The sequence below is a fragment of the Petaurus breviceps genome, unplaced genomic scaffold, assembly GCF_028583685.1.
Source record: "Petaurus breviceps papuanus isolate PSGF00001 unplaced genomic scaffold, PetGlider_PUasm1.0 90740, whole genome shotgun sequence".
NCBI lineage: Eukaryota > Metazoa > Chordata > Mammalia > Diprotodontia > Petauridae > Petaurus > Petaurus breviceps.
This window is the reverse complement of record NW_027187330.1, coordinates 5,134,928-5,147,866: the sequence shown is the minus strand read 5'-3', so window position 1 is coordinate 5,147,866 and position 12,939 is coordinate 5,134,928. Positions and strand designations below refer to the sequence as shown.

Sequence of the window (12,939 nt, the reverse complement as noted above, 5' to 3'; positions counted from 1 at the left end):
AAATCACAGTGACCAAGTTTGGTCCTGAAGAAGAGGAATAAGACTGCATTGTCTTACTCTCTTTCAGATTGGGAGACTGGTGTGCGAAGCCTTACATAGACTGTTAGCCTTAATGTACTGGTTGGTTTTGCTGAATTGCTTTTCCCCTCTGCTTTTATATAAAGTTACTTTAAGGTTTGGAGTACAAGGGGAGATCTAGCTTGTGGTAATGAAAACCAAACCTATGCCTTTGTTTATTGCATTCACCCAGTTACTATATGATTCATCATAAAAACAAATAACGGTTTATTTTGGGGGGGTTTTGACTCATAACCAGTGAAAACAAGAAAAATTCAAACTGGCTATGGTTTTTTAGTCACTTTGTTTTGTTTTGTTTTTTTAATGGGCAATGAGTCATGTCACCATAGTAACAAACTGACTTTAATTTTCCTTGAAAGCTGTATATACTGTCATTATTGTTGTCATTTGGAAGTATCATTTTGTCAGTTATGTCACCAGAGGTTTGTGTGTTTTTAATTTTAGGTGATCACAAAATGTAGTTAGTAATTTTGTTCCAAATTTCACTATTTTAAAATCTAAAATATTGGAAGTGATTACTGTTTCTAAGGTGGTTTTGCATAATACTGTATATTGACTTTGACTTCCTTTGAATGCTAAATGTTATTACAAGTATTTTTATATTTTGGGAAACTGAAACCACAGAGTAAATTGTAGAAGTTGAATGTCTTTTGCAAAGGGACAAAGGGAGAACATAGCTAGTGACTTCAAACTCTCACCCCAAGCCCTCTGAGTTACAGGCCTATTAATATTTCTTATACATTGCCTTTTAATATAAACTTACTTGGGAGTAGTTTTTAAACCTGCAGGTTTTAATTATAACTCCCTAAGACACTAGGGGTTTGTGGGAGGAGGGGGTGTTTAACCCTTTGTTTTAAAATTCTGTTGTCACTTAATGTCCTATTACCTGTGTTTCCAGGGTTGGAGAGTAGACATTTTTTGACAGTAGATCCTGGATATGGGCGCCAGTGGTCTGGATCTGGCCCTGTGGAGGGAGAATGATGCCTAGAGAGAGGATTTTGTAGTTCTCTTCCCCACCATCCTCTCTGGCTCATTATGCCTCACCCTAAAGATCCCAGGGAGGAAAAAAAAATCTCAGTAAACAATAAAGGATTGTTATTTTCTTTTACCACAAAAAGTATTTAAAAGACTCCTAATTACATATTGACAGACACTTAAAAACATGGCCCAGTAACCCATCTCTTTTAGTACATTTTCCTGGGAGGTAGGAAAGACTCCCTGCTGAATAGATATTTTATGTTTACCTCAGATCTGTGGTGTCTTGAGTAGGAATTCAAGAGCTGTTCTCTCCTGGCCAGTGAAGCATTAATGAGTCATCCCCTGGCGGTGGTCATCTCTTTTGATTAGGTTATAATTGTAGAAAGCAGCTTTCACCTCCAGTCAGAATTTGAAAACTAACCTCTCAAACTCTTAGGATGACCACCATTATGGTCAGTGCTAAGGTTTGCTCTTTGGCTCCCTATTCATAAGAAAAGATGCAGCCAAAGGCTTGAGCTGTCTTAGTCTCACCTACAAGCCTACATGGAAGAAAATGGTGGGGGGAGAAATGAGCAGAAACAAATCCTCTCCCACCCCCAAAGTCCAAGGGAGAGCTGTCAGTATCCAACCACACAGTGGGAAGTGGGAGTAAAAGGCTTAGATCTCTTCTTTTAAGGGTACCTGAGTAAGCAACTCTTAGTGGCTTCTTTGGCTCTGCCTTCTCTACCCCACCCCCAGGACCAAGAATCCAACCAGGAACCTCTGGTCACATAGATCCTTTAGCAGTGGGCCTGAACATGGACCTACACTGTTTCTGCTTGTTGGGATGGTACCCATCATCCCAAAGCACCAGTCCTTCCCAGCTGCTGATGAGCTAATGATGATGGAAAGGGCCAAGCACAGACATTCCATGGGAGGTCCATCATGGGTCCTAGACTAGTAGATGGAGGTCTTCCCCTATACTATTATATAGGTGAACATTGAATGTTACTCTTTTTCCTATAAATTAGCTAGGATATACAAATCATTTTGTTTTGCTAACCTAGTGATGAAAATGAAAGTATGAGGGACATAAGCACAGACAATGTACAAACAGCTTACTTTTCCCAAAAGTTAAGATTCTGTGTTTAGCCTTATCTTGAAATAAAGAATTATTAATAAACTAAATATTTCCCTTAAACAGTTTTTTATTTTATTTACTTAACAGTATCATGATTTTCCTCAGTTTAAAAAAAAAGTACATTGGTTTAATTCTGAGCAGAAATGAATAAATTCAGTTTTTAGTTAGTTACAAAGAGTAATCACAAACTCCCCAAACTCTTTTGTAGTGATGTCCTAAAGTTCTCCCTTTACGGTTGATTATATTGGATCTCAGGCACTTAGCATAGTACCTCAGTGCCAGGCATATAGTAGGTGATTAATAAATGTTTCAAGAATAGACTAAAAGCATTTTAAAACGTTCCCCCTTTTAGAACCTCCCTATCCCACTGGAATGACTGTTGTGAAGACAAAAGACATTTAAAAACATTTGGGGGGGCGGAGGAATGCTTTTTGAAGCAGTTCATTTTGTAGCCTTGTCTCTCCTGCTCTGTTTGTAGCCTTGTCTCTCCTGCTCTGTTTGTAGCCTTGTCTCTCCTGCTCTGTTTGTAGCCTTGTCTCTCCTGCTCTGTTGCTTTGCAGTTGAGTTCTGACTGGGTGTGGTTGGTAATTTTTTTTTTTTTACTTTGTAAATAAGAACATTCCTGGGTCTCATCCAGTGGAAACTTGAGTGCTTTCTGTGGTAATCCATAGAACAGTCATAGCTGGTTTCTGACTCATGTTATGATTTGCAGGCCTTTTTAATAGGCATTTTGTTTTCCTTGTTTTGAACCTTTATGTCTTTTCATTTATGTGGAGAATACCCATATCATCATTTGAAATAACTGCTTTTGGTAACTTGATTATGAACATTACTAAGTCAGTAAATATTTGAAGTCCCACTCTGTATACTATTTACTGTGCAGAGCTGGGAGAACTAGAGTTTACATAAGATAATCCAAAAGTCTTCTTAGAAACATTGGCCCTTACCTATAGGCTACTCAGCTTGTGAATGTTCCGAAGTGCATTGATTTTTGTCTAGATGAGTTAAAAAGTTAAACTTTTTAGGATTGAGGCCACCTTTGTACCTCTCACATCCTGATTTAAATAAAGCCCAGCAGATCATCTGCACTATATAGCTGCTTGTTGGAGATTGGGATTTGTGAACTGACCTATCACCTGACAAAATCTCTAGACTTGTGAGGTCAGAAATAATCATAATATATTGGTTAATCACAGAAATACCCTCAGTAGGTTATAAATTTATGTCCTTGGCTCTCCTAGGCTATCATTTATACATCTAGTAGAAGATAATATCCTCTATTTTACCCCATTTCATTTTATACAAAATCTTATCTCTGTACAGATCTCATCTGTTTTGTTTCAGGGGGAAAAGTGACTTTGCAAGATGAATTTGTATGCATTCTTCTTCATAAAAACGAAACCTTATCTGCCAGGCATAGTCAGTGTCTCAGTAGTAATTAGATCATCTTGACTACCTAGTAGCTAAAGTCTAGCATTCATCTTTAAAAAATACATCTGCATAATTTTACATGCAGCTAGTGAGTAGAACAAAAGGAATGTTACTGGATTTTTATTTTTTTAAAGACAAGACTCTTCTACCTAGTAAAGTAATTCTTTTAGAACCTTTTAAGACTTCCAAACCTAAACTCAATTTAGGATCTTATTGGGGGAAAAAATGAGCCCTTGCATTTTTGTCACATGTTTTCAGGCAAGATGCTTCTGGGGATTTGAATGATTTTATAGAGTTTGGCAAAAATAACAAATAAGCATAGTTTAGACCTTATCTGACAGCTTGAATTCATAATGCTATTTTTAGATTCTTAAAAGTTTTATCAAAAGCCTAGGTGAAGAATTTTTTAATGTAAATTAAATAAACATTTATTAAGTGCCTGATATACAGTTCTCTCCTGTACATATATTAAAGACATGAAATTTTTTCAACCTATAAGCAGAGCTGACTTAGTGATTAGTCATGAAAGTGTCATTAAATAATGTCTTACATAGAATCCAAATAGAGTGGGCCTCCTGGTGTTCCTCATTTTGAATAATATGTGAATTGCATAGAGCCGTGCAGGACAAGTCAAATGGATGCAGAGCCCCTATTCTACTTTATTATTCCACTTATTTATTTATTATTATTCCACTTTATTAAGTTGGGTGGGAAGCGCATGTCCTGTTACACTGATGGGCTAGGCCTGTGAGAAAGAGCGAGTGGGTTTGGAAGTCACATCAACAAAGTGAAGTTGATTCCTGGTGTAGAAAACTGTCCTTTTCAATGACAGTGTTCTTCCAGAGGTGCTACGTGTCTCTCTAATGAGATGCAAAATTAGCTGTGTTGACCTGCATGCAAGTGTGATTGAGTATTGCCCTTGAGGTTAGGCTTGAGGGCTGCCTCATACAGTTTCTAGTTTGCCGGACAAAGTTGCTAGGATTGGGGGGGAGGGGCTGTTTAAGGCTTAGAAGGTGGTATTTGAACTTTGCATGAGGTAGAGATGAGGATGGTCACTGGAGAAGCATGGAGGTACAGGGCTGTGTGAGGGGGAGAGAAGTCAGTGTGTCCTCCTGATTACAGGCCAGTGCTCCATCTGCCCCTGAGCAAACACTTTTACTCACAGCTGAAGAAGGGTGTTGAGCTGTTCTCACCAATACCTAGAACTAAGGCAGGAAGCAGAGAATTGGCAGTAGTGAAATAGTAGAATTGCCAGCACCATTGAAGATGATTTAAATCTGCAATGTAATTTAAACTTCATTACATAGGTACAGACATTTAAGACAGAATTATATGCTGAGAATACAACTAGGATATTTCTGTTGGTCTCATTACCATGAAAGACATTGTGTTTGCAATGTGTTGGTTAAATACAATAATCACTAGTGAAAACATTTTTTTAAATGTTAAAAAAGAGGCTGGCATTAGTCTGGAAGCATTTGAGTGTTCACTGTATGTTAAGTGCTAGGTATACAAAGAAAGCCAAAAGAGTCTTCTGTCAAGAATCACAGACAAAAGATATAGGATAAATTGGATATATTGGATAGAGGGAAGACACAAGCATGAAGAGGGAATCAGGAAAGGCTTCTTGAGCAAGACAGGATTTTAGCTGGGACTTAAAAGAAGTCAGGGAAGTCAAGAGGCAGAGATGAGGAGGGGAGAGTGAGCCAGAGTCTGGAAATTGAGTGTCTTGTGGAAAGAACAGTAAGGAAGCTGGTGTCACTGGGTCACAGAGCACAATGGAGGGGAGAAAGGTGGAAGACTTCAGGAAAGGAAGAAGAGGGCCCAGTTATGAAGGGCCAGAGAATTAGCCTATCAGAATGACAGGATTTTCTATTGGATGTTAGAGGTGAAGGGGGAGATGCAGTGTCAGCATCATGGAATTCTAATGTGTCATAAGAAATGATGCAGGGGTTAATTTCAGAGAAAGCTGAGAAGGCCTGTATTAATTGAATCAGAGTGAAGTAGACAGAACTAGGAGAATGGTTTATATAGTAATAACAATGTTGTAAAGACCAAACAACTTTAGAAGACTTTAAGAACTCTGATTAATGCAGTAACCACCTGCAATGCCAGGAAATCTGCGATGATGCATACTGCCCACCTTCTTCCAGATAAGTGACAACCATAAAATGCACAGTGAGACACATTTTTGGCTGTGGCCAATGTGAGAATTTGTTTTTGTGACTTTGTATTTGCTATTGGAGGGGGGATGGTGAAGGGAGAGAATATAAGTGTTTATTAGTTGGAATAAATGTGGTTTGTTTTTTTAATTTGCCTGTAGGTCTGTCTTAAATAATGCTTCTTTAAAACCTGTTTTTATCCTTTCCATTCTTACAGGTATCCGTTACAGTACAGATGTTAGTGTGGATGAAGTAAAAGCCTTGGCATCTCTGATGACATATAAATGTGCTGTGGTTGGTAAGAGAGCTTTCTTGTTTGTGGTAGGATGTTCTAAAAGTGCTCTAAGCTCTTAGAGAGAAAAGTGATGTCTGGAATGTTGTTATTTTTAAGATACTGTAGTAAAGAATTGAAAATAAATTGCCACGAGAAGCATTATTAATTTTTGCAATTTTTAACTGGCTTTTGAGGCATATTTGGCTCCTTCTATTAATATTTCCAAGAAAAGGTTTTTTTACATGAGTAGAATTTCATTTGCTCTTGTAATTTTTATTTTCATGTACAAACTATCTTTACATAAAATAAAAAGTTGTTGAAAGAATGCATTCCCTTTTAGTAGGACTGAATTAACTATTAACACATTTGAATGTGAGAAATTCTGATTAAATAAGCCACAAAAAATTCTTACAGGCCTTATTGTATTAGAAAGTGATTTAAGTATACCTTTGACAGGACATAATTGTTAATTATTGAGATTTAGGAGAAAGATTGAATTCTGCATTCAAAATTTGAAAACACTTTTACTCTAAGTATTCACTTTGTCCTTTTTCTTCCCTGTTTTGCTTCAGATGTGCCATTCGGAGGAGCCAAAGCTGGTGTTAAAATCAATCCCAAGCAGTACTCAGTAAGTTCTACCTTTATATGTATGTGAGGATTAGAATAATGTTCCCTCTGCCCTTCTGTGTTGCTGTTTTTCCAGCTGATTTCCCCTTTCCCCAGAGGTGAGAGTAATGAACCTTATTGCTTAAAAGACAGATGGAAAAACAAGTAAATAAGTTACTTATTTGGTAAATTGCCATATAAAAGGTCACCTATTTGATGGAGCTGTTGACCTTTTCCTCACTGTAAAAAGGCAGATCCCTGTACACTGGAAACCACTCTTAAATAATTGCTGCTTGCATTGAATTTGTTTGTTTTTGGAGGGGGGAAGACAAAAAAAATTATTTTTTTTCCTATCTCAGGTGCTATAATAAATAGCTTTTAAGTCTTTTTGTATTGTTAGATTCTATCATTTTAAAAAATTGACAGTCTTTCAGTTCTGAGGCAACCTCCTTATGAATTCTAAGCTAGCCCCAAACCAACATGTTAGATATTTAAAATATAATGATAAATAGACATAACTCAAACAGTCCTGAATGTTACCCCATTATGAAGAGGTCTCTCAGTTATCCTCTGATAAGCTGCCTAGCAATTGCAAAATGGCTACCCAGTAAAAAAAGGCCCACAAAGCTGTGAGACAGGGCCCTCTTGCGGGTCTGGCTGCTTTCAGTTGACTTTGCATATGTGAAGATCCTACCACTTTAAAGCATTAAATATATAACTGGGCCAAAAATATATCTGTTTCTTTATAGGATAATGAGTTGGAAAAGATCACAAGAAGGTTTACTATGGAACTAGCAAAAAAGGGCTTTATTGGTATGTATTATAAATTATTTCCTTTTTTCACATAGTAGCCTAGGCTTTATTCCTCACAGCAGTCCTTTGAGGTGGATAGGATAGATATCATTATTCCCATTTTACAGAAGAGGAAACAGGTGAAGGGGAGAGGTTAGGGACCTTGATGTGTGTGGTCTAACCCAGTTATGCCAAGGCTTTTTCCAGGTCTGCTGAGTCCCCATTTGTTCCTCCCAGGCCAGGTCTCTTTGAGTGATACTGTGCTGCACTATTTCATTTCTTTCTAAAGCAGACTTAATTTTCTAGGTGTTCATTTTTGCTGCTGTAAGCTGTAATAATGTAAGCATTTAGTCTGGTATTCATCTAAATTGACACTGAAGAGTTGCGCTTTTTTTTTTAAATAAATATGATGCATATACTTAATTCCAAGTGGTGCTACTTTCCATAACATCCATTAAACAAAGTAGTTCTAGTTTGCTCCCATTCTGCTCCCATTCGGTCTTTAGAGAAATGAAGCCCAATTGTTTCTTCCATGAAGACATAAAAACAATTAGTATTCAATTAAAAAGCATTTATTCTGAACTCTAGATCCTTATGTTCTAATGAGCAAGAGAGCATGTGCAGATATCCTTATGTACAAATTAAAGCAGAGCCTTTTTGTGAGAAGGGACCCAGGGTGGGTCAGGAAAGGTAGCACTTAGCTAAGGTTTTGAGAATTTCAGGGATTCTCAGAGGCAGGGGTGAGGAGGGGCCCCCAGGCATGGGACAGCCAGTGTGAAAGCATGGAATGACTTCATCCCAGAGTACCTGGAGGAGAGGAACGTAGAAGACTACTTGAGAAATCCTGAAGTCACAGAGAGCTGTTGGGGAGGGGAGATTGAGTCACCCTGAAGCTACTGTACTCTGTTTTGGACATGTTGACTTGGAGTTGCCTCTAGGATGTCCCGTTCAAACTGTGCATGGGCCACCAATGGCAATGTGAGAGGCATGGAGCTCAGGGGAGAGGCTAGGACTAGTCACCCAGAACTGAGAATCTTCTTCATAAAGATGATAATTGAACTCTTGGGAGCTGGTGAGGTCATCAAGAGAGGAGATGGGTATAGAGAGAAAAGAAGATGGTGGTGAATTATCAGCTGATTATACACAATGTCAAAAGGAGCTGTGACTACCTTCTTTAAGTCATTTATAAAGTAGTCTCATTCCTTTTAGAAATGATCCCTAATTATGATTTTTAAATTTTTTAAAAAATTATAACCTTACTGTTTCTAGAAGCAAAGGGGAAGAAAACCTGATGCCTTAATATAATTACTTGAAACTAGCCCTTCAGCCTTCGTTGACAGACCCAGACTGATTGAAAAGTCGGACGTCGTAGCTGGTGGGGCTTCAGGCCCTGGCTGGGACGTCACTTAACCTCAGTGCCCAAAGTCTTGCAGATTGTTATTCTGTAACCTGGATGCCTGCCTGCATTGACAGAGGGAGTTTCTTCACTGGGAGCTTACCATACCAATCAAGTCATAGGTTGAGTTGAAAAGAGGATGGGAGGTGGGCATGGGGCCGACTAGGAGTTACTGGTGATCCCCCTGCTGGTAGACTCTCTGGGCATTGTCCCAGCATTTGTTGACTGAGACAGACCTAAGGGTTATCTGCTTCTCTCCCCAGTTAATTCTTGGTCCTATTAGCTTGTTAATCTTAGGTAGATTTTACCTTAATGGTATAGTACTTTATATAGAGCACCTCTCTGGAGTCTACCTCCTCTAAAGGTCTTCATTTCATTTCTTACTCATTATGTAGAGGTGACTGGATCCTTCAAGACTATGTGGGGGGGCTCTGAGTATGGGCTGAGGAATAGACATTATCTGGCATCCGAGGATCGGCCTTGCTGAGTCATAAAGAGAGAGAACCTTATCTATCACTAAAGGCTTAAATGGTGACCAATTACATTTTTTTGGCCACAGCAATTTATTTATATAAAGCACTTTGCAAATTTTAAAACCCCATATTAAATTGTGGATATTGTTAATAAATCATGGAGTGAATTTAATCTGCATTAGTGATGGAAGTATCCGTAGTGATGAAACCATGAAGTACTTCAAGATAGAATTTTCTCTCCCCAACACTAAAATTCCCTATTTCTATTACGGATAGTTTCGTCCTTCTAATCTCCCAAATTTGACGTCTCCTTTTTAATTTTTTCTTTTTGGAGGGGGAAAGGCAGGACAAATGGGGTTAAGTGACTTGCCCAAGGTCACACAGCTAGTAAGTGTTAAGTGTCTGAGGCTGGATTTGAACTCAGGTCCTCCTGACTCCAGGGCCAGTGCTCTATTCACTGTGCCACCTAGCCACCCTCTTTTATTTTTTATTTACTTATTTATTTTTTGCTGAAATCTCATCTTTGATTAGATCTGTAGTTTGAGGGAATAGAGTTGCTTGTTTGGTCTGTTTCTACCATATCTCTAGCATTTGTCCCCTTCTCACTTAAAAGTGCCCCTCTTCCCACTCTCCCCCAGTCAGTTCTCATCTGGTCTAGTAGCTTCCTACTAATCATGCTGCCTGTGGTTTTTCCTCCTTTCAGTCCAATTTTCACTTAGTTTCCAAAGTGATGTTCTTGACCCACTGATCAGACCACGTCACTTGGTGGCCTCAGAACTCCCTGGCTTGTGATTGCTGAGGAATAAAATAGAAACTTCCTAACCTGAATTGAAGGGCTTCTGCAGTCTGGCTGAAACTCACCTTTTCAGCCTTATTTCCTTCTAGACTGCTTTTCCATATACCGAATTGGAGCCAAACCACTACAAGCTGGTCCCTGATGACAGACGTCCTGTATTCTTCCCCTGAGTATTATCCTAGACTCTGGGCCATGTCTAGAATGTACTTCTTTGAAGTGTCTCTACCTGTCAAAATCCCTTCTTTCTTCAAGACCTCTATCAGGTACCATATTTTCTATGAAACTTCCATGACTTCCACCCCCAGCTAAAAATGATATTTTCCTCATAGAATTTTTATAGAGCACTTCATGTTTCTCCTTTGTCCTTTTCACATAATTCTGCCTTGTATAATACTTAGTTGTATTTATGTGCCATAGACCCATTATAGACTGTAAGCCCTTTAAGGTCCAGGGTCTGTTTTTCTTCTTTGTACCTGTTGTATTGTGGGTAATAGGCACCTAACCTGAGTTGAACTGAACTAAAACATTTTTGCCTTATCTACACAGGTAATAAAAACACAGACTTTTATCCTTTAAAAACACAGATGTTCTTTTAAGAATAAAGAAAAAAAATTCATTTTTCACATCAGGTGTTAAATTTTAAGACTGTAAATATAATCTCACCTTTTCTCCCTTTAAAGTTACAATAATAAAAAAAATACTAATGAATGTGAAATAGTTTAAATTTGGAAACATGCCTTATTTATGGGAGAAATAAGGAAGTGGATTACATAAGGTCTTGTTATCAATCTTCCTCTAATAGATCTGAGGGTGTGTTAGCTAAACTTTTTAGTGGTGTCCACAGTGAAAAGAAGACAACTGCCCTATTGTATTAGACCAATGGTGGATCCCTTTGTGACAGTGATACTGGGGAACATTTTGTGGGAGTATATAATTGTCTTCTTTGACAACAAGCTTCAAAGGATAAAGTACACCAGATGAAAGTAGATAGATATCATATCACTATCTCTTAATAAGCCTCATAAATTAATTTTTCTAGGTTCTTAGACATGCTTATACTTTCAGACTGTACCACATGGTAAATAATGACCCCTATATTCTTAAAATTGGCTACAGAAGGTGATAATAGCTATATCTATCTTGGTCACAGAATACAGAATTTTGAAAATAGTGGATAAACCATCCATAGATTACCAGTTTTCAAAGAGTTAAGAGCACAATGAAAATGTGTCTAAAACTCTTAAACATTGTGTATTTTTCATGCAGTACTTTGGAGTCACTCCCATGATTATCATTTAATATGTTATAATTGATTATATGTTTATAAGAAGGAAATAAATCATGAGAGTTGACAAAAAAAGGAAAAAATGGGATTTTCTTTGGGGTTTTTTAACCTTTTTTTTTTCTCTTTATTATTTGCCTCAAAACTAATACTTTGAAGATACCATACACTTTTAATTCATCCTTTTTTCTTTTAATTTGTTGGTCTCTCCTTATGTAGAATTCTTCCCATCCACAGGTCATTTCACATCTTTTCTGGCCCTTCTCCAGCTTAGCTTTCCTGATGTACAATCTTAAGAATGAATGAAAAAAGCACTTATTAAACCCCTATTATGTGCTAAGCACTAGTGATACAAGTAGGAAATCAAGACAGGTCTGAGTTGTGGGTCAGCTGGCAGCTTACAGCCGTTTTTCGAAAAGTTTATTGTCTTTTCGCACTCAGATTAAAGTTTTCAGCTGGTCTACACAATAGTCCAGATATGCAATATAATTTTCACAATGTGAAATTGAAGGAAATTAGGTTTTCTTTATATTTATTCTTACCTTACAGATATTTTTTTATCCCTGTGGTGAGGGTTTATTTAAATAGCTAAGAACTACTTAACACAGCCTCATTTTTATTCTGACAGCAATCTTGTGAGGTAGTGTGGGTGAGTATATATGCAGATATACAGATGGAGGGAGGGGGCTACCGTGGTACCAGAGAGTTAAGTGCATTGCTTATGTTTGTATAGTTTTCTAGTGAGGGCTGGGGCAAGAACACCTTGACTTGTCCCATGTTCTTTCCACTATATCTACTTTAAAAATAAGTCACGGGTTTGTTTGTTTACCTAATCAATTGATCACACAACATATTTTTCCAAAAGAAATCAAAATGCATTGCTTAATGCTTTTTAAAAGATTTTGCTTTCTGTTTATAGTGAAAACAGTAAGTTAAGTCATTATGTGGACTGTTCAAACAAATTTTAGGCTAGATTGACTTTTGTTTTAAAGGGTTCTTGGTCTTCCTGTCACTAGCTTATATTGATTTAGGTTAAAAATTGATTGCATTGGCCTCTGTCTTCTGCAAACAGGACCTGGTGTTGATGTTCCTGCTCCTGACATGAGCACAGGTGAAAGAGAGATGTCTTGGATTGCAGACACCTATGCCAGTACCATAGGACATTATGTAAGTACCAAAGAAAGGATCAGTTTAAAATGGTTTCATTTTACTGGACATCAAATTGTCTCTGAGAAAGCAGTATATTCTGTTTTTCTAGATATGCATAAATCAGGAAATATTCCCTTCTTCCTGTTCTGCAATTTTTTCTTTTTAAGAGTAATATGGTCTCTGAACACATAGTGTGAATTAGTTTTAAATACTCTCAATGTAGGGGAAAAGATATTTTCTTGGTACTTGTCACGATTACAGTGTAAGCATGCTTTCTCATCTATAGAATTACTGTACCTCTCCTCCAGAGGAACTCCTATAGTGTCAGGCCTTTCCCTAGGTGCCAGTACACAGCTGCCTTTCCTTTGCTGATAGTGGTCTTCAAAAAATCCCTTTTCTGCT

General features: G+C 37.7%; 2 protein-coding genes across 2 annotated transcripts in view; both read left to right on the top strand.

The window, feature by feature from the left end:
• Window positions 1-12,939, top strand: part of CPN1 (carboxypeptidase N subunit 1) — a 472,336-nt gene that overhangs the window by 256,127 nt on the left and 203,270 nt on the right. The window lies entirely within an intron of this gene.
• The window catches only part of GLUD1 (glutamate dehydrogenase 1), a 42,773-nt gene that overhangs the window by 11,719 nt on the left and 18,115 nt on the right, over window positions 1-12,939 (top strand). The window contains exons 2-5 of the mRNA XM_069067198.1: window positions 5,987-6,067; window positions 6,616-6,671; window positions 7,399-7,462; window positions 12,461-12,555. Coding sequence (XP_068923299.1) covers window positions 5,987-6,067; window positions 6,616-6,671; window positions 7,399-7,462; window positions 12,461-12,555 — 296 coding nt within the window. The remainder of the gene's footprint in view (window positions 1-5,986; window positions 6,068-6,615; window positions 6,672-7,398; window positions 7,463-12,460; window positions 12,556-12,939) is intronic.